This window comes from Macaca fascicularis, chromosome 2, assembly GCF_037993035.2.
Source record: "Macaca fascicularis isolate 582-1 chromosome 2, T2T-MFA8v1.1".
Classification (NCBI taxonomy): Eukaryota; Metazoa; Chordata; class Mammalia; order Primates; family Cercopithecidae; genus Macaca; species Macaca fascicularis.
This window is the reverse complement of record NC_088376.1, coordinates 150,864,561-150,885,411: the sequence shown is the minus strand read 5'-3', so window position 1 is coordinate 150,885,411 and position 20,851 is coordinate 150,864,561. Positions and strand designations below refer to the sequence as shown.

Here is a 20,851-nt window from a genome sequence, read left to right as displayed (position 1 = left end):
TGTTTTGTGGTGAAAGAGCTGAGGGCTGAGATCCGTGTGTGATGGTTTCTGGTTCTATTTCTGCCACCCCCTGGCTCTGCCAAGTGACCCTGCCAAGTCTCCTTACCTGTTCAGATGTGTTTTCTTATATGTAAAATGTTGGTTTTGAACTTGGATTTGTGGTCTTTCCAGCTTTCTGTGATTTTAGGCTTGGATAAAGTATGTAGGCTGCTTACCTTTTGCAAATCCAACTTCTAGTTAATTTAGCCTAACTCCTTGTGGAGTAAGAGCTTCCCCCAGAATCCACCTCTCCACCCTGCCTTTTTTAAAAAAGTTTTGAGCCTCAGTGGAACAAGATTCCCAATCTTTGGAAGGGTCTCAGCTGAGAGTAACTTTGCTAGCTTCCCTTGAAAGAGTATGTTTGTTGTGTACATTGCTTTCTTTTGAGAAAAAGAATGTGGTTTTCATTATATATGAAAAACTAATACCAGGCTTGGCACGGTGGCTCACACCTGTAATCCCAGCACTTTGGGAGGCCGAGGCGGGTGGATCACCTGAGGTCAGGAGTTCAAGACGAGCCTGGCCAACATGGCAAAGCCCTGTCTCTACTAAAAATGCAAAAATTAGTGAGGCATGCTGGTGCACACCTGTAATCCCAGCTACTCGGGAGACTGAGGCAGAAGAATCGCTGAACCTGGGAGGTGGAGGTTGCATTGAGCTGAGATTGCGCCACTGCACTCCAGCCTGGGTGACAGAGCAAGACTCCATCTAAAAAAAAACAAAAAAATTGATACCAGTCCCTCTAATATTTAATGAAAAATCAGCCTTGGAGGTACTGGCCACTGATACTTACTGAATTTAATCAAGGAACGTTGATTAGAGTATGTTTAGGATTTTTATGGTTTTTAGAGGTTTTTTAATACTATTTTGTTCTTGCACATCCTTCTCCTCTCTTTTCCCTCCCCCAGAGAAAATCTTTTGTGTGTAGGAGTTGACCAGCTTTCCTTTTCTGTTTCAGGATGCAATTCGAAGTCACAGCGAATCAGGTACTTTTCCATAGTCATTTAGCCAACAATAATGGGCTTTTTTTCTTTATACGGTGTATCTTCTGTTGGCTTATCCTTGTGTGGATTCTGTTTGTCTTGTCTATTAAGCCTCACCTTCAGCCCTGTCCAGTAGCCCCAACAATCTGAGCCCAACAGGCTGGTCACAGCCGAAAACACCCGTGCCAGCACAAAGAGAGCGGGCACCAGTATCTGGGACCCAGGAGAAAAACAAAATTGTGAGTATAGAAACCGTACCTCCTGCCAATTAGGGTTCAGTAAGAAAAACCTCGTTGGAAATTAGAATACTTTTAACTTATTTTGGGAGAGGATTCTAATAAAGTATATTTAATGAAGGAGATTATAAATGTCACTGTTATTTTTGGCACACTTGCATCAGACAGCTTGCCAGTGCTTTAACTGAAATGGTATTTCTCAAAAGACAAAAATTGGAATTGTGGTTAATATGTTTATCTTTAAAAGATATGGAAACAGATGACATGGGTTGATCCTTTCTTTGATGCCCTCATTATCAAAAGATTATTACCATTGCATGGAGTATAATAATGATCTCTACTGGTTTCAGAGGCCTCGTGGACAGAGAGATTCAAGCTATTACTGGGAAATAGAAGCCAGTGAAGTGATGCTGTCCACTCGGATTGGGTCAGGCTCTTTTGGAACTGTTTATAAGGGCAAATGGCACGGTAAGCTTGGGGTCTTCCGTTTACTTACTGCAGGGCTTTGGTGTGAAGTCAAGTTTCAGCTCGGGGGGCCAGGAGGAAGAGAAGACTGAGTGCTTCTGGGCTTACAGCAGTACTCTCCCTTAGATACTTGGTTATACTTGAAGACTGAGCTTAATTCTTTTTAGACTAGGTTCTTATAAAGCTCCCAGGATAATTAGAAATTAGTGAATAAGACTTGAGCCCTATAATCAGATGTCAGGAGTGCTTCTCCTTTAAACTGATTAAATACAGTCTGCACATGGGTCATGCTTGGAAGCTCCTTAAGTGAGCAAGAGTCTGCTGCTATGGAGGGAGCTTGGGTTCTAAAAACTGTAAGTTGGAAAGGACCTTAGAGATTGAAATGGGGGCTGATTTGTCCATGGTCATGCAGTTAGGCATAAGAAAGCTGGAAATCTCCTGAAATAACTTCTCTTTGTCCCGCCCAAGGATTAGTTGTGGGTATCCCTATCAAACAGGGAAGGCATAGACTTAATTATTGAATCTGTGTGGAATATTAGTGTTCTTATTTTAATGGAAACACTTTGTCACTTGGAAGAAAGGTACTATTTAACTTCTGTAGTTACAGCTTGTGTATTTTGGCAACACTCAACATTTTGGCAACATACTTAGCATTTCTCTGTTAGGTTTTTAATGCCTCTGGCTTTAGGACTTTGGCAAATAATAGGTATTTTCTTGAAAATGCTGCATGTTTCCAAAAAGTCATCTCTTCTAAATTCAGATTACAATAAAGCAAAAATCACAGAGTCCCTCAGTGCCTATACTTCTACTTTGGATGACACCGGAATTATCTTTAGAGATAAATGTGCAAATGTGCAAAGATTGAGAGAAGTTAAAAGCATCAAATGAATGGAGTATTAAAATTCAAGGTACTGAAAATATCAAACACCTCCAGTTTTGAGTACTTGGTGTTCTTTTTTTTTTGGAGATAGATTCTTGCTCTGTTGCCCAGGCTAGAGTACAGTGGCACAATCACAGCTCACTGCAGTCCTCAATTCTTGGGCTCAAACAATCCTTCCTAAGCCTCCCAAGTAGCTGGGAGCACAGGTGAATGCCCAGCTAATATTTTTTTATTTTTTGTAGAGACAAGGTCTATGCCCAGACAATGCCCGGCTATATATTTTTTTATTTTTTGTAGAGACAGCTAATATTTTTTTATTTTTTTTTATTTTTTGTAGAGACAAGGTCTCACTATGTTGCCCAGGCTGGTCTCCAACTCCTGGACTCAAGCAGTCCTCTTGGGTCTCTCAAAATGCTGGGATTACAGGCATGAGCCACTGTGCCCAGCCTTACCTTGTGTTCTTTAATGCATGGTTTTTACCACTTGTAATTTACCATGCTCATTAATGCATGGGTTTTCACCATTTGTAGTTAATCATCTGACCAATTTCTAGTTCCTTAAGAGGATTGGCACCCGACTGAACATTTGTAAAGTACATGTGGAATGATTCCTTTTCCTTTGAAAATTGCATCTGGCTGGGCAGGGTGGCTCACGCCTGTAATCCCAGCACTTTGGGAGGCTGAGGCAGGCAGATCACTTGAGCCTAGGAGTTCAAGAACAGCCTGGGCAACATCGTGAAATCCCATCTCTACCAAAAATTAGGTGGATATGATGGCACTCGCCTGTAGTCCCAGCTACTCGGAAGTCTGAGGCAGGAAGATTGCTTGAGCTCAGGAGGCGAATGTTGTAGTGAGCTGAGTACAGTGAGTACACACTACTGTACTCCAACCTGGGTGAAAGGGCAAGACCCTGTCTCAGAAAATTGCATCTAGTATGTACTACCGGGCTGCCTCCCGGGTCCCAGAGAAATGATACTATTGTAGAATATTTATTTATATATATTTAGAGACAAGATCTGGCTCTGTTGCCCAGACTGGAGTACTGTGGCACAATCTTGGCTTACTGCAGTCTCTGCTTCCTGGGCTCAAGCCAGCCATCCTCCTGCCTCAGCCTCCCAAGTAGTTGGGACTATAGGCACATGCCACCACACCCAGCTAATTTTTGTATTTTTTGTAGAGATAGGGTTTCGCTTTGTTTCCCAGACTGGTCTTGAAATCATGAACTCAAGCGATCCGCCTGCCTCGGCCTCCTAAAGTACTGGTATTGCAGGCATGAGCCACCATGCCCAGCCAGTTGCAGAATATTTTAGATGGCATAAATATCTCCAGGATTCCTTAGGAAAGAAGAACACAAGCACTTTGTGGGATAGAGCACTTACTTGTATCTGAGATAACAAGGCTGCTAGTAATTGTAGGAGGCAGAGCAATGGATATTGCATTTATTGCTTCTGTTAGCATTTGATCATTTTTATATCACATTTTAAAAGCCCCAGCTAAAAGCCAGCGGATGAAGTTTAAGTTGTACCCAAGTTTAATTTTCCTCTGGTTGAGCACTTTTATTTGGGGATTCATAAGTTTTCAAGGTATTACTACATGGTTCTGCTTCCGAACTTTGTCTTCTCTCAATAGGGTGAGCTTTCAAACTGTGATAAAGATTATTTGTTACAGTGTTACTTCCATAAAGACTGCTATTAGAATGTAGATAACTTGTTTTTAAGATTCTAGGATTTTTTAGGCCAGGTACGGTGGCTCACGCCTGTAATCCCAGCACTTTGGGAGGCTGAGGCGGGCTGATAACGAGGTCAGGAGATCGAGACCATTCTGGCTAACACGGTGAAACCCCGTCTCTACTAAAAATACAAAAAATTAGCTGGGTGTGGTGGCGGCGCCTATAGTCCCAGCTACTCGTGAGGCTGAGGCAGAAGAATGGCGTGAACCCAGGAGGCAGAGCTTGCAGTGAGCCGAGATCGTGCCACTGCACTCCAGCCTGGGTGACAGAGCGAGACTCAGTCTCAAAAAAAAAAAAAAAAAAAGACTGTAGGTTTTTTAAGTCAGAAAGTCTCAAAAGTCAGAGGAGTGAGGAGCAGTGGACTTTTATGCCATGCTTTCAGAAAGCAAGCCCTGGTCTATGAAGAAAGAAGAAAAATGAGTGGTCAAGGAAACATAATTTCTAGATTGTTTCGTGCAATACTTTTTTTCCCCCCATATTCTGGTTCCTGTATACAATATACCTGTTCAGTATCTTAAAAATTACAACTGTTTTCATGATTTTGATTGAAGATTTTTTTTAACTCAGCCGAGCCACTGTGGAAGTAAAGCAGAAAGGGTCTCAAAGCAACTCAGAGGCCTCAGATGCATAAACTAAAACTCAACATATTTATTTAAAGCAGCATCTCTGAGGCCCAAAGTTCACAACCTCCTTTTGAGCATTAAATTTGGCATCAAGCCTGGGTGCGGTGGCTCATGCCTGTAATCCCAGCACTTTGGGAGGCCAAGGCAGGCATATCATTTGGGGTCAAGAGTTCAAGACTAGCCTGACTGAAATGGTGAAACCGTGTCTCTGATAAAAATATAAAAATTAGCCGGGCGTGATGGCGCGCACCTGTAATCCCAGCTACTTAGGAGGCTGAGGTAGAATTGCTTGAACCCAGGAGGTGGAGGTTGCAGTAAGCCAAGATCACACCACTGCACTCCAGCCTGGGCAACAGAACGAGACTCCATCTCAAAAAAAAAAAAAAAATTCTCTAGGCCAGGTGTGGTGGCTCACACCTGTGATCCCTAGCACTTTGAGAGGTTGAGGTGGGAGGATCACTTTAGCCCAGGAAATCGAGACCAGCCTAGACAACATAGTGAGACCCTGTCTCTACAAGAAAACACAATTAGCTGAACGTGGTGCTGTGTGTCTGTTGTCCCAGCTACTCGAGAAACTGAGGCAGGAGGATCACTTGAGCCTGCGAGATAGAGGCTGCAGTGAACCATGATCACACCACTGCACTCCAGCCTGGGCAACAGAACAAGATGCTTTCTCTCCAAAAAAAAAAAAAACTTAAGGACTTTATATTCTTAGTGGGGACAGTAAACAAGAAAAGCAGAATATATAGTGTGCTGTAATTGCTAAAGAGAAAAATGGAGGAAAGGAGATATGCACTGGCAGTCCCAGTTCAAAGTTTTTAGTAGGTTGGTCAGGGAGGAATCTGCCAAGAAAGTGGCATTTGCATGGAGGGTGAGGGTGGTGCAGATATCTAGGGAAGCAGTAATATCAAGTGCAAAGTGGACCACTCACCTGGCCTGTTCAGAGAACTCAAGGAGATCTTAGGACTTCATTTAGAGTGAGTGAGAGGTAGACTAATAGGAGTGAGGTCCAGTGGTAGGGTGTTTTAGGGTCCTATAAAGACTGAGTATCATTTGGGTTAAGTGGGATCCGGGGTCGTACGAGACTTTTAGGAGGTTTGGCCAGCCTTTGTTTGAAAATGAGTGTGATGAGAGAGCTCATGATCTGTCTGAAAGCCCATTCTATCTCCAGGTAGTTCCTACTAGTAGAAAATAGTTCTTAATTGGTTGCAGTGGCCCACATATAATTGGGTGCAGTGGCCAAACAGTTTAGGAGGCTGAGGTGGGAGAATACTTGAGGTCAGGAGTTTGAGACCAGCCTGGGCAACATGAGACCCTCGTCTCTACAAAAAATTTTACAAATTAGCTGGGCGTGGTGGTGCACACCTGTATTGTAGTCCCAGTTACTTGGGAGGCTGAGGTGGGAGGATCCCTTGAGCCCAGGAGTTTGAGGCTGCAGTGAGTCATGATGGTGCTGCTGCACTGCAGTCTCGGTGACAGAGCAAGAGCCAGGGTGGGGCAAGGGGCGGGCATGGAATAGTTCTTTATTAGAGTTGAAATCCATTTTCCTATAATGTTTGCTCATTGATCCTAGCAGATTGAATGAATCCCTTCCGTGGCAGTCCTTGGATTGTTTATATGTAAATGAGGGGAATGCTGCAGTATAGAACATTGCTTCTGGATTTCATAAGAAATTGCAAATAATCTATTACCATAACTATGTTAACGAGAGCTGGCTGGCAGATGGATCCCTGCAAGTACATGGGCTCTGTCTTTGGTTGACCCTGTTTGGTCTTCCCATCAGTGACTTAACCAGAGGTGTGATATGTATTTGCACAGTACTGAGGATTTAGAAAAGTGAGAAGAGTTCAACTGGCTAAGATGACAGAAAAAAGAAAAGATCAACTTTTTTTTTTTTTTTTTTTTTTTTTTGAGACGGAGTCTCACGCTGTTGCCCAGGCTGGAGTGCAGTGGCGCGACCTCGGCTCACTGCAAGCTCCGCCTCCCGGGTTCCCGCCATTCTCCTGCCTCAGCCTCCTGAGTAGCTGGGACTACAGGCGCCCGCCACCGCGCCCGGCTAATTTTTTGTATTTTTAGTAGAGACGGGGTTTCACTGTGGTCTCGATCTCCTGACCTTGTGATCCGCCCGCCTCGGCCTCCCAAAGTGCTGGGATTACAGGCTTGAGCCACCGCGCCCGGCCAAAAGATCAACTTTTAACAGAGATAAGTCCTATTTGTTGTTCCAAAAAGTAGAACTGGAGGGGGAAGATGTGGCTTAATGATAATGCTTGTGGAAACTGCTAAGGAAGTTCAGCTGACTACAAGGTCAGAGTAAGTCACTGCGTGAACTTTGGCTCTGAATTCTGAGGTTGTATTACTGATTAGGGCCAGAACAGGTGACACCAGAGGGTGGGTTCAGTGACAACTAGAGCATGCCCAGAGGAGAGCTATAAGAAGGAATGGACTGCAAAACAAGGCCCGTGAAATAGGAAGGTCCTTAGAAGCAGTTCCCCCTGAGCAATCATCCAGCATCTGCCAAGCCATGTGCCTGAACCCCTAGCCCTGTCCTATCCCATCCCATTAAAGACTCTGCCCTTTTCTGGGTCCTGGAGCCTGGGTCATAGTGTTGGCCATTTTCCCAGCACTCCCACTCAGTTGACTGCCTCATTGGGTCAGTTTACCTTCACAGGGTTTCTTGTCTTCATCCCTTCTTTCTAAGTCCCCACAGTCACCCATTGTGCTTGTACTTTTCCTGGGCTATTGCAGCAGATTCCTCTGTGGCCTCCCTCTTTCTGTCCTACAGGTGTCCAAATCCTACCCTAGAGTTTACTAAACACAGCTCAGGTTTCTCTCATCCCCCTCACCTCACCTTTATTTCTGATGTGCCCAGTCTGAAACATTCTCTCCTATTTACTAAAGTCCTTCCCTTGGTTTATATCCTATTTCTTTCAGAAAACCTTTCCATATCCTCTTGGAAAAGAGATTTACTTAGGCACCTATAGTCCCAGCTACTTGGAAGGCTGAGGTCGGAAGATTGCTTGAGCCCAGGAGTTCGAGGCCAGCCTAGGCAACATAGTGAGGCCCCATCTCCAAAAAAGAAAAAAAAAAATATTTACTCCCCCATCTTGGGGAACCCCTTCTGTTCCAGCACTCCTGTCTTGGCTCCAACTGTACCGGAATGGACACTTACACAAAAGATTGTTGTCCTCCTACTCAGGGCTGGTTATACATGTGTCCCATATGGTATACCAGATCCATTTTTCTAGATAGAAGGTAGCTTTAAACATAGTGTGGATCTCTCCCATCCAGTCAACAGCACCTTCATCGGCAGCCCATGGCCCAGGGTCCATGGTAAACACATGGTTTACCATGGTAACGCAGGTTAACTGGATGAGAGCCACTTTGGAGGCTGCTGTTAAAACACAGGGACTCATTGAAACTTTAGATGATAAAACCAGAGATCACGGGGAGACAGTTTGGTACCTATTGTGAGAACCATCTCTCTACCAATTTTCTTCCCAAAAATGAAATGTGGAGGGCTGGGTGGGGTGGCTCACGCCGGTAATCCCAGCACACCGGGAGGCTGAGGCAGGCAGATCCTTTGAGGTCAGAAGTTTGAGACCAGCCTGGGCAACATGGTGAAAACCCGTCTCCCCAAAAAATACAAAAATTAGCTGGGCATGGTGGAGCGTGCCTGTAATTCCAGCTACTCGGGAGGCTGAGGCAGGAGAGTCGCTTGTGGAGGTTGCAGTGAGCCGAGATTGTACCACTGCATTCCAGCCGGGGTGACAGAGCGAGACTCCATCTCAAAAAAAAAAAAAGAGGAAGGCTCCAACAGAGAGGCTCCAGAAACACTTTCGAAAGTGGCTTTTGGCCGGGCACAGTGACTCACGCCTGTAATCCCAGCACTTTGGGAGGCTGAGGCGGGCGGATCACAAGGTCAGGATATTGAGACCATCCTGGCTAACACAGTGAAACCCTGTCTCTACTAAAAATACAAAAAAAAAAACAAAAAAAAACATTAGCCAGGCGTGGTGGCGGGCACCTGTAGTCCCCAGCTACTCGGGAGGCTGAGGCAGGAGAATGGTGTGAACCCGGAAGGCAGACCTTGCAGTGAGCCAAGATTGCGCCACTGCACTCCAGCCTGGGTAACTGAGTGAGACTCCGTCTCAGGAAAAAAAAAAAAGAAAAGAAAGTGGCTTTTAAATTTATAGCACTCTAAAGTGGAACGGGATCCCTGGATGTGTCTAAAGTTATATCAAGAGGCTGGTTTTACAGTGCTTGACAGTCAGTTGTCAGTCTAGTAGGTAGGATAGCAACTGGAGTCAGACTGGGGTTTTGATCCTGGCTGCAGCACTCTTTGTTTTTTGACTGTATGACCTTGGGCAAGTGACTAAACTTCTCTGCTTGTTGTCTGAAGTGAAGATAAATTATTTACGTCATAGGGCAGCTGTGAGGATTAAAAGAGATAAAAGTACACACAGTGCCAGGGTTCAGTATTATTAGGATTACTTTTTAACGGTATTGAAGGCAGAGAAGCTTAATTTCAATATATATCTCTGAATTTTTCCTAGTGACCATCTTAGGTCTCACTGAAATGTGGATTCAGAGTTGAACCTCAGTAGTTGCTAAATGGTCTGCTTCCTTACAACAGCATCCAGCCCCAGTCATTCTGTATTTGCCAGGCCATTCATATCCATGCACTGATTTCATTCCCACAGGACAAGGTTTTGACCTGTCACACATGACCTCCCGTCTGGGGCTTGCCAGGATTGGTATGAATAGTTTAACCAAGACTATTGAAGGCCTAACTGTAGGGATAGCAGTTAACCTATGTAACTTTTTTGAGTCATTTGAATTATGTAGAAATTGGACCTGTAATCCCAGCACTTTGGGAGGCCAAGGTGGGAGGATTGCTTAAGCCCAGGAGGTCAAGGCCGCTGCGTGCCACTGTGTGCCACTGCACTCTAGCCTAGACAACAGAGTGAGACCCTGTCTCAAAAAAAAAAAATTTTGGAGATTTGTTGTATCTGTGTAGGTATGTGATTCTTTGGATAAATGATTCACTGTATCTTCTTCAAAACTAGGTTATTTGAAAGACTAAGATCAACTGATTGCACTGATTGCCAACTAATTTTGCAGGAGACGTTGCAGTAAAGATCCTAAAGGTTGTCGACCCAACCCCAGAGCAATTCCAGGCCTTCAGGAATGAGGTGGCTGTTCTGCGGTGAGTACAAAGCTGGCAGTCCAGTCCCTCTGGAGTGCTAGAGTGGGGGTACAAGGACTGCAGAGTTAGTGGACTGTGCCGCGGGTTGGGATGGGTGGGCAGTTAGGACTCACTTTGGAGTTCCTGTGGTTGGATGCTCCTCCTTTGAGAGCAAGGGATCTTTCCTTTAGTTTATGTGGCTGTCAGGCCTTTCGAAGAGCCCCTTCTCAGGAGAATACCCTCCTCTGGGCACAGTAAACTCAATAGCCCAAGTTCTATCTCTGGGTTTTGGTTTGAGGTGGGCAGAAATAGGCCCTATTTTTACCTTTATTTCCCAGAACCCTCTTTATAGCTGAGTTGCTTTATTTTAGACTTCAGAACAGTCAGCTTTCAAATCTTTCAGTCACTATTTAGACTTGTAGGAATAAGTCATATAATGGAGATTTCTACAGAGGAGTCCTTGTGACCTCCACGGGGAGGGTCATGGAGTGTACATTGATGGAGGATAACGTCGTCTCTGTAAGCAAGGCCAGCACTGAACTGATGGCCCAGTGAACTAATGGTGCGCTTCTCTATTTGCTCAGAATGCCACCTGGGTTATCAGCCATGCCATGTGTTTGTTTTTCTAGCCCCCTCCAGGTTGGGACTGGGGGTGGTGTCGAGAGCACAGAACCCAGTGTCCACGGAAAAGCACAGTAGACCTCCCTGAGCACTTTCCTCCTCCCTCTCCTCTCTTCACCTCCCCAGCAAAACACGGCATGTGAACATTCTGCTTTTCATGGGGTACATGACAAAGGACAACCTGGCAATTGTGACCCAGTGGTGCGAGGGCAGCAGCCTCTACAAACACCTGCATGTCCAGGAGACCAAGTTTCAGATGTTCCAGCTAATTGACATTGCCCGGCAGACGGCTCAGGGAATGGAGTGAGTAGATGGTCTGATGCCTCTCTGGGACCCAGGCATCAAATTTGTCCCTAAATTGGAACCAGAATCAGGAAAAGCCTTCTAGTCCATTAAGCGATTCTGTGATATCTTTGCGTAAGCCTCTGGCCTTGGCTGGAGGGGCCAGTTATCAGGAATGAGTTGTTCAGGTTCCAGCTGGGTGAGGTGGCTCACACCTGTAATCCCAGCACTTTGGGAGGCGAAGGCCAGTGGATCACTTGAGGCCAGTAGTTCGAGACCAGCCTTGCCAACGTGGCAAAACCCTGTTTCTACTAAAAATACAAGAAATAACCAGGCATGGTGGCACATGCCTGTAATCCCAGCTGCTAAGGAGGCCGGGACAGGAGAATTGCTTGAACGTGGAAGGCAGAGGTTGCGGTGAGCTAAGATAACACTACTGCACTCCAGCCCGGGCTGCAGAGCGAGACTGTCTCAAAGAAAAAAAAAAAAGTTCAGATTCCCCTGTTGGGACTGAACTTCCCCCTTGGCGCTTCCCCCTTGGGGCTCAGATTCGGGCTCTGCCTGTGACCCTCGCTTTATCAGAAACCTGAGAACATAGTGGGGGGCATGTACCTTCTGCTTGGATAGCTGTGGCAATGCCCTCTGCTCAGCTGTTTGAGGCATGGCTGTCCCACATGAGGGTTTAAACAGATGTCATTTTTGGGATTTTTTTTTTTTTTTTTAATTAAAAACTTTTTCCTGGCCGGGCACAGTGGCTCACGCCTGTAATCCCAGCATTTTGGGAGGCTGAGGTGGGTGGATCACAAGGTCAGGAGTTCGAGACCAGCTTCACCAATATGGTGAAATTCCATCTCTACTAAAAATACAAAAATTAGCTGGTTGTGGTGGCACGCGCTTGTAATCCCAGCTACTCGAGAGGCTGAGGCAGAAGAATCGCTTCAACCTGGGAGGTGGAGGTTGCAGTGAGCGGAGATCATGCCATTGCACTCCAGCCTGGGCAACAGAGCCAGACTCCATCTCAAAAAAAAAAAAAAAAATTCTTTCCTTAGAGAGACAGGGTCTCACTCTGTCACCTATCCTAGAGTGTAGTGGCGCGATCATAGCTCACTCCATCCTCGAACTCCTGGGCTCCAGCAATCCTCTTGGCTCAGTCTCATAGGCTGCTGGGACAGCAGGCACACGCTACCATGCCCAACTAATTTTTGTGTATTTTGTAGAGTTGGAAGTCTCACTGTGTTGCCCAGACTGGTCTCAAACTGGCCTCAAGTGATCCTCCCACCTTTCCTGGCTAGCCCAGGGTAGTGCTTCTCAAACTTTTCCTCAGAAGTGCCCCTTATGGTAGAGGAGTAGGAACTCCTTGTACCCCCTAGACATCTGGGAGCTACTAAGGTATAGCTGTGCTTGCAAGTCCTACAGAAATTCTCATATTATCTTTAAAATTCATATGGAAGTTGCCTTCTGTATATTTTAAGAAATGGAATGACTTTTCAGAAAAATTGAGATATAATTCATATATCATAAAATTCCCCCTTTTAAAATGTACACCTCAGTGTTTTTCTGGTATTGTGTTGTGCAGCCATCACCACTATCTAATTTTAGAACATTTTCATTATCCAGGAAAGAAATATATGCCATTGTATTAGTCTGTTTGGGTTGCTCTAAAGGAAGACTTAAGGGTGGGTAATTTATAAAGAAAAGAGGTTTATTTGGCTCATGGTTCTGCAGACTGTACAAAAAGCATGACATCAGCATCTGTGTCTGGTGAGGCCCTCAGGAAGCTTTTACTCATGGCAGAAGGCAAGGGGAGCTGCATGTGACATGGTGAGAGAAAGGAGCAAGAGAGAGAGCATGGAAGGAGGTCCCAGACTCTTTAATAACCAGGTTTCATGTGAACTAATAGCATGTGAATTAATAGTGTGTGAACTCACTGGTTACTGCAGGGAGGGCACCCAGCCGTTCGTGAGGAATCCGTCCCTATGACCCAGACACCTGCCACGTGGGTCCCACCTCCAACACTGGGGATCACATTTCAACTTGAGATTTGGAGTCGACAGATATCCAAATGATATACCCATTAGCGGTCACCCAATACCTCTCACCCACTTGCAACTATTTTCTGTTTCTACGGATTTTGCCTACTTTATAGTTTAATATAAATGCAGTCATGTAAGATATGATATAATGATATAAAGATATATATAATGATATAGGAAGGTAGTCTCACAAGATTATAATACTGTATTTTTACAGTGCCTTTTCTATGTTTGGCTATTTTTTTTTTTGAGATGGAGTCTCGCTCTGTCGCCCAGGCTGGAGTGCAGTGGCGCCATCTCGGCTCACTGCAAGCTCTGCCTCCCGGGTTCATGCCATTCTCCTGCCTCAGCCTCCTGAGTAGCTGGGAGTACCGCCACCACGCCTGGCCAATTTTTTGTATTTTTAGTAGAGACGGGGTTTCACCGTGTTAGCCAGGATGATCTCGTTCTCCTGACCTTGTGATCTGCCCGCTTCGCCCTCCCAAAGTGCTGGGATTAAAGGCATGAGCCACTGCGCCCGGCCTATGTTTGGCTATGTTTAGAGACACAAATACTCACCATGTTACAACCAGCTACAGTATTCAGTACACTGAGGGCCATAGAGGTTTGTAGCCTAAGTGCAACAGGCTATACTATTTAGCCAGGGTGTGTACTAGGCTGTACCATCTTGGTTTGTGTAAGTATACTTTATGACGTTTGCATGATAACAAGTTGGCTAACAACACATTTCTCAGAAGATATCCCTGCCGTTAAGTGAGGCTTGACTGTGTATAATACATAAGATAGGGTATTGTATGCCTGGGCGCTTTGACCCAGTTTAATATTTTCAAGATTAATCCAGGTTGTAGCATGTGTCACTACTTCATTCTTTTCTGAGTAACATGTCATTGTATGGATATGCCACATTATTCATTCATCAGTTATGGACATTGGGTTATCAGAATTACTTTTGAGTAAAACTGATGCTTGAAGAAGTGTCAGCAATGGTCAGGCGCAGGGGCCCATGCCTGTAATCCAAGCATTTTGGGAGGCCAACGCGGGAGGATCACTTGAGCCCAGGAGTCAAGACCAGCTTGGGCAACACTGCAAGACCCTGTATCTACCAAAAAAAAAAAAAAAAAAAAAAAATGTGGTGTGGTGGCACATGCCTGTGGGCCCAGCTACTGGGAGGTGGGAGGATCACTTGAGCCCAGGAGGTTAAGGCTGCAGTGAGCTATGATTGCATCACTGCACTCCAGTCTCCAGGGGAAAAAAAAAAAAAAAAGTGTAAGCGTGTTTGTACTGTGGCCTCACTTTCAGGTAAGCAGTGATGTGAACCAGGCTGAACAGCACAGCATCTGTCCCTGTGTGTAACACTCCTTGGAGCCAGACCTTCAGTGGCTTTACTTCTTCGCTGTAATTTAAAACTACTTTCTACCCATGCCCCTCAAACTTATTTTTAATAATTTCTTTTCCTTTCACAGCTATTTGCATGCAAAGAACATCATCCACAGAGACATGAAATCCAACAGTATCCTTTGGTTGCTGAGTTCATTTGACTGCTCAGTTCTAAATTTAGGGAAACAGAAGAGAGCCTTTTTATCACAAGTGGCTGTCGGTGCCAGGGGATATCTTTTTAAGGAAAGAAGAAGAGGACAGGAAAACAGAAAAGTCAGAAAATTAGTAGGCTTGGCCTGCCCCTCAGCAGCTTATGCCTCACCTGGGCTGATGAGAGCAATGTTTAGGTTAGGTTCCTTTCTGAGTTTATCTCAGCAAAAGTGATTTGGAGAGATTTCGGTAAACTTGAAATAGGTATAATTTTATCACACTATTAGTAAATTTAACCTGAGGGGGATTGGGCTTTTGTCTTATGTTTATTTCTAGTTTGTGGCCAGTGTGTGTATGTGTATCTACTTGTTATGTGGATAGTAAGTAGCTACAAGCCAGATGTTGAAAGATTTCCAAAATCACTATTTTTAAATATTTTTAAATAGTGGTCTTTCTTGACGAGGCGTGATGGCTCACACCTATAATCCCAGCACTTAGGGAGGCTGAGGCAGGTGGATCACTTGAGGCTAGGAGTTTGAGACCAGCCTGGCCAATATGGCGAAACCCCGTCTCTTAAATTTAAAAATTAGCTGGGTGTGGTGGCACGTGCTTGTAATCCCAGCTACTCAGGAGGCTGAGGCATGAGAATCACTTGAACCTGGGAGGCAGTGGTTGCAGTGAGCTGAGATCATGCCACTGCACTCTAGCCTTGGGGACAGAGCAAGGCTCTGTCTCAAAAAAATAAATAAAATGATCTTTCTTAAAGGTACATAAGTGGGTTCCTCAGAAGTCACTGTTACAAGAGGAGAGGGGTTGTTTTTATAGAAGAGTAAATGAAGAAAGGTATTTTTAATGCTGTAAGGCATGAAATTTAACAAATTTGAATCTGCCACCCTCCACTAGCCTTTCCTTGTGAAAGAAAGATGGCATTACAACCCACTTTTCTTCTTGAGCAGTGAGAGAGGCATGATAGTTGTGTTGGATTATGGGACATGGCCTGTTTTAGGTACATGTCTGAGGTGTGGAACACCTTTCAATGGTGGGCTTTTTAGCAGCCAAACATTATACCATGAAAGCAGACATCACAGATTTAAGGTGTGAATTCCTGGGCACCAACAGATCACAAGTTACTTTGTATGTGTTTTTTTTTTCTGTTTTTAAATTTTTTTTCCCCTCACAAGTTAGACTTAAACTGTATGACTTCTTTACCCAGAAGCGAGCTGACTTCGGTTCTCATTTTGAAGTCACCAAGTGGTACCAATTCTAGTGAGGAATTTCTTATGACAACATTGAACACTCAGTAAGGGATGTGCTATTTTGTTAACCACTCAAGTTTCAGATGGTGATTTGAGGGTGGAATACAGGCAGAAACGACTGTAAGCTGTCAGCAGGCCATGCTTGGCCCTCTGGGGAGCACTGGAGTGTGGCCTCTGCTCATCGTGTTAGGGTTTCAAGCACCTGTATTATGTGGAAAGGTCACAAGGCCAGGGACCCAGCACCTAGACGTGCAAATGGGGAGAAGCAGCAGAGAAGAAACGCTGGCTTGCTTTTGGCTTGGGCCAAATAATCTGGCACATTGACCAATCCCTGCCTGTCTTCTGGAAGAAGGGGCATTTCAAAAGCACTTTAAAGAACTTCAGAAACCTTAGGAAATTCAGTGCAGAGGCTGTGACAGAGGGAAGGTGGAGAGATTACCATGTTATAAAGAACTTTGGGATGTTTTTCAAAATTAACTTGACCATTCTTTTGAAACCAGAGTCCTTAACAAGCATTGAGATATATTTCTCCATGAAGGCCTAACAGTGAAAATTGGAGATTTTGGTTTGGCAACAGTAAAGTCACGCTGGAGTGGTTCTCAGCAGGTTGAACAACCTACTGGCTCTGTCCTGTGGATGGTGAGAATCTGGGCTCCCACCAGCAGTCTCTGGTACAGGGCAAAGGGAATGCCCTGGGGATTTATGTGCAAACTTTTAAAGCGTTTCTGTACATTTCCCCGAAATCCACATGACCCCTAGTGACAGCCAGCCTCAGGGCAATTGTAGATTTTCTTGAGGAAGCTGTTGATCAGAACCACTGTGAAGCTTAGTGTGGAGAGGAGATAATAAGCTGGGTGATAGAAGTGCTGGGTGTTGGTCCTTTAAAGACAAGGATTCCTGAGCTGTTTTACCCAGTGCCTGAATTGGAGTCCTTTAGGGGAAAAACTATGTGGGGACTGAAGAATGGACTCATTCATAACTAATGAAAGGGACAGCCTGGGTCCTAGATGTCTGTAAGGTCTGTCATATGGTGATAAATGCACTTTTGTCATATGGTGATAAATGTAGGCCCCAGAGGTGATCCGAATGCAGGATAACAACCCATTCAGTTTCCAGTCAGATGTCTACTCCTATGGCATCGTATTGTATGAGCTGATGACGGGGGAACTTCCTTACTCTCACATCAACAACCGAGATCAGGTGAGTCTGTGCTGGTGCTAAAGGTCCTAACGCGTGGGAGCCCTTGGGCCTCTCCCAGCCTAGGCAGCTAGAGGGTTAGGACTTGATATTTTCTGTAGTTCATTTACCCCCCATTCGCTCAGCTGTTTTCTTTCCCTTAGATCATCTTCATGGTGGGCCGAGGGTATGCCTCCCCAGATCTTAGTAAGCTATATAAGAACTGCCCCAAAGCAATGAAGAGGCTGGTAGCTGACTGTGTGAAGAAAGTAAAGGAAGAGAGGCCTCTTTTTCCCCAGGTAAGGCTCAGGGCTGCTAGAATGGTGATTAAAGCATGGATTGGTTCTTAAAGATGGCAATGTAAGGTGGGAGTATTTTGTTTTGTTTTATAGGGAGGGGACCCAGATCCTCTACAAGATGGTTGGGGGCAGGGTACAGCCTGTGTCTTTGAGACACAGCTAATGAGAGCATTCTGGGGCTTTGTTTCAGATCCTGTCTTCCATTGAGCTGCTCCAACACTCTCTACCGAAGATCAACCGGAGCGCTTCCGAGCCATCCTTGCATCGGGCAGCCCACACTGAGGATATCAATGCTTGCACGCTGACCACATCCCCGAGGCTGCCTGTCTTCTAGTTGACTTTGCACCTGCCCTCAGGCTGCCAGGGGAGGAAGAGAAGCCAGCAGGCACCACTTTTCTGCTCCCTTTCTCCAGAGGCAGAACACATGTTTTCAGAGAAGCTGCTGCTAAGGACCTTCTAGACTGCTCACAGGGCCTTAACTTCATGTTGCCTTCTTTTCTATTCCTTTGGGCCCTGGGAGAAGGAAGCCATTTGCAGTGCTGGTGCGTCCTGCTCCCTCCCCGCATCCCCCATGCTCAAGGCCCAGCCTTCTCTAGATGCGCAAGTGGATGTTGATGGTAGTACAAAAAGCAGGGGCCCAGCCGTTGGCTACATGAGTATTTTGAGGAAGTAAGGTAGCAGGCAGTCCAGCCCTGATGTGGAGACACATGGGATTTTGGAAATCGGCTTCTGGAGGAATGCATGTCACAGGTGAGACTTTCTTCAGAGAGTGGTGCAGCGCCAGACGTTTTGCACATAAGGCACCAAACAGCCCAGGACTGCCGAGACTCTGGCCGCCCGAAGGAGCCTGCTTTGGTACTATGGAACTTTTCTTAGGGGACACATCCTCCTTTCACAGCTTCTAAGGTGTCCAGTGCATTGGGATGGTTTTCCAGGCAAGGCACTCAGCCAGTCCCCATCTCGGCCCTCAGGGAGCAGTCTTCCATCATGCTGAATTTTGTCTTCCAGGAGCTGCCCCTATGGGGCGGGGCCGCAGGGCCAGCCTTGTTTCTCTAACAGCCTTGTTTCTCTAGTCACATCATGTGTATACAAGGAAGCCAGGAATACAGGTTTTCTTGATGATTTGGGTTTTAATTTTGTTTTTATTGCACCTGACAAAATACAGTTATCTGATGGTCCCTCAATTTTATGTTATTTTAATAAAATAAATTAAATTTAGGTGTAATGGCTGTTACCTCCTTTTAAAGTAATTCTGAGCTCACAATTTGAACGTCCCATTTGTTCACCCTCTTCAGGAGCAGAATTCAAGAACAGGAAATGTGCCCAGAGCCTAGGCTGGGAATGAATTTGTAATTTAACCTTTGTACTCTTTGTAACCCTCTACTGAAGAAGAGTTAAGTATAAAAATTAAGCAGAAAGTATTCTAAACTCAGCTAATAGGTTAAGTAATGCGTTCTATAAAATATTTGGTAGCTACAGCTTAAAAAAAAAAAAACACAGATAAATTCCAGCTTGGAATAAGCCAGTGCTAGTTCACAAGGTTGTGCTCACCCTTCAATTAAAATGACTACAAGACTTGCCATCAGCTCTCTTCAGGACCACTGCTGGGTCAGAATCAGAAACCTTGGGTGCCATGACATTTTTACAAAATTTCAAATCAAAGCCAGGCGTTGCAGATAATAGATGGCTTGAGTACGAACCACACATTATGTAAGTGCACGTATATTTTGAGTTCTCAATACAATTACCCTGATGGGCATGAACCCACAGGTGAGAGCAGAGGTTTGGTTCCCCTGGAGGGCCCTGGCTGGAGGCCCCAGCACCAACCAGACGGGAGGGCCAGACTGCTACCCAGTACTGTATCTCCTGTTCCTTCAAGAGCCTCCCTAAGGGAGAAAAAGATTTATACTTCCACTTTGTTTGCTGCACATGTGGCAACAAGATTGCTACCCTGATTTGGGACACTTGCGAGAACTCGAAAAAAATGACCACCCTTAAAGCCCTAGAAAAAAGTTGTATGTTAACAGCTATGCTGCACTCACTCTGCATTGTGTATTCTTGAAAGCTCTGTATAAAGCAAAATTTTGACCACACACTAAATACACTAGAGAAATACACTATAGAGGAGTCCTTTTATAGGGTTGAAGAATCCTTTGGTAAGAAAAATATGCTGCATTAGGGACAGCTGCAAGTTTACTATTTCTGGGAAAGAAAAGATCAAAGATAAGAGCCAAGTTTGTTTTTTAAAGCAGTCAATCCAAACAAACAGTCTGGGTGGTTAGTTGTTACCCCTGAGGGGCTTGAGGTGTAACTATATCAGCTATAAAAATAGTAATTCCATACACTTATTAGGTTACTTTATATCCTTCACTCTTCCCCATGGCTGTAATAATGGAGAGTGAATGAGACTAAGGCTAACCCCAACTCCACTCAAATCCAAGCCACACACCACCTTGGCTACAGTACAGGGAAGCTCTGCACACCCTGGCTTGGGAAAGTTTTGGCCGATGGAGCCCAAGATGCAGGGCAACCATCTACTCTTTAGGGTTCTGATGACTCCACTCCAGAAAGGTGCATGAAGAGGTCCCCGAGCTCTGTCATGTCGACATCTTCATTGTTGGGGACATGCCGGCTTTCTCGGTTCTCAATGAAATCCCAGAGCCGCACTGAATTAAAGAACTGCAAAAACAGCCAGTGGACATGCCTGGTTACTGCCAAGAGCAACAGGAAGGCTACGTTGCTTGATCTTTCTTTTGCCTACCCCATTTCTCTGCCAGGAACAGTACCTGGAAATGCCCACAGCTGCTAAGTGTCCCCAACTAGAGATGGCTAAAGTCCTTACCCTCACAGTGCCTTGAGAACTGAGCTGTTTCCGAGGTTTTTCAGGCTCTGCTAGCCGCCCATCAGGGTAAGCATGGCGATAAAGACATTTGCTTCCAAATGGGCAGGTCCCCTTGCCTTGCTCAAAGTATTTACAGGCTTTTTTCCTGAAAAGCAGAAAGAAAAAGTCAAGCGGCTGGTGGGAAAATGTGGGGTCCAGATTGGGCCAGTGCCTTCCTCTATCCTTACCCTTACGCCAGAGGTAGGTCAGCCTCACATTCTAGGTGGGGCAACTTAGGCTGGGAGAGGTTGAGTAATTTGTCTCAGGTCCCACACAGCTGGGATTCTGATTTCCAAGCAGAATAGGAAGCATCCCCACTTACCTGTAGCCTTGCAAAGGATATGAACCTGCCTTGGGACTCGCTGTGTGGAGACTGCAGTGCCTCACAGGCCCTCCGGCAGCTCCAGAGCACCTCCTGGGTCACCACAGAGCTAAGCCAGGCCTGGTCACTCCTCTGGGCACTAAGGTCTGAAGCTGGGCCACTTGTCTCTGCTCAAAGTTCCCTAGGTACTCCACCAAGCCAAGTCTCCCATTCCTCCTGGCTGCAGTGCTGTCAAGGTGACTACAGGGAAAGCAGAGGGTTTTAGCAACTGCCTAAAACCACAGGTCTCCTTCCAGTTTTCCTGTCTTCACCCTC

At 45.4% G+C, this 20,851-nt stretch overlaps 2 protein-coding genes across 19 annotated transcripts in view; one reads left to right on the top strand and one right to left on the bottom strand.

Moving 5' to 3' along the window:
* The window catches only part of RAF1 (Raf-1 proto-oncogene, serine/threonine kinase), an 82,827-nt gene extending 64,269 nt beyond the window's left edge, over positions 1–18,558 (top strand). For 13 of the 16 annotated variants that reach the window (XM_045385728.2, XM_045385727.2, XM_045385726.2 and 10 more), the window contains 10 exons: positions 998–1,025; positions 1,134–1,261; positions 1,609–1,726; positions 10,076–10,160; positions 10,887–11,063; positions 14,539–14,585; positions 16,379–16,497; positions 16,927–17,058; positions 17,199–17,333; positions 17,524–18,558. In XM_045385728.2, coding sequence (XP_045241663.2) covers positions 998–1,025; positions 1,134–1,261; positions 1,609–1,726; positions 10,076–10,160; positions 10,887–11,063; positions 14,539–14,585; positions 16,379–16,497; positions 16,927–17,058; positions 17,199–17,333; positions 17,524–17,667 — 1,113 coding nt within the window. In that variant the 3' untranslated portion in view covers positions 17,668–18,558. Of the gene's footprint in view, positions 1–997; positions 1,026–1,133; positions 1,262–1,608; positions 1,727–10,020; positions 10,161–10,886; positions 11,064–14,538; positions 14,586–16,378; positions 16,498–16,926; positions 17,059–17,198; positions 17,334–17,523 lie in introns of those variants that run through there. The other 3 variants (XR_012431475.1, XR_012431476.1, XR_012431474.1) reach the window with 2 other exon arrangements.
* Positions 18,444–20,851, bottom strand: part of MKRN2 (makorin ring finger protein 2) — a 27,994-nt gene continuing 25,586 nt past the window's right edge. For 2 of the 3 annotated variants that reach the window (XM_065539009.1, XM_045385731.2), the window contains 2 exons: positions 20,176–20,320; positions 18,444–20,012 (listed from right to left, as the gene is read on the bottom strand). In XM_065539009.1, coding sequence (XP_065395081.1) covers positions 19,875–20,012; positions 20,176–20,320 — 283 coding nt within the window. In that variant the 3' untranslated portion in view covers positions 18,444–19,874. Of the gene's footprint in view, positions 20,013–20,175; positions 20,321–20,536; positions 20,777–20,851 lie in introns of all 3 variants that reach the window. The other variant, XR_012431515.1, reaches the window with a different exon arrangement.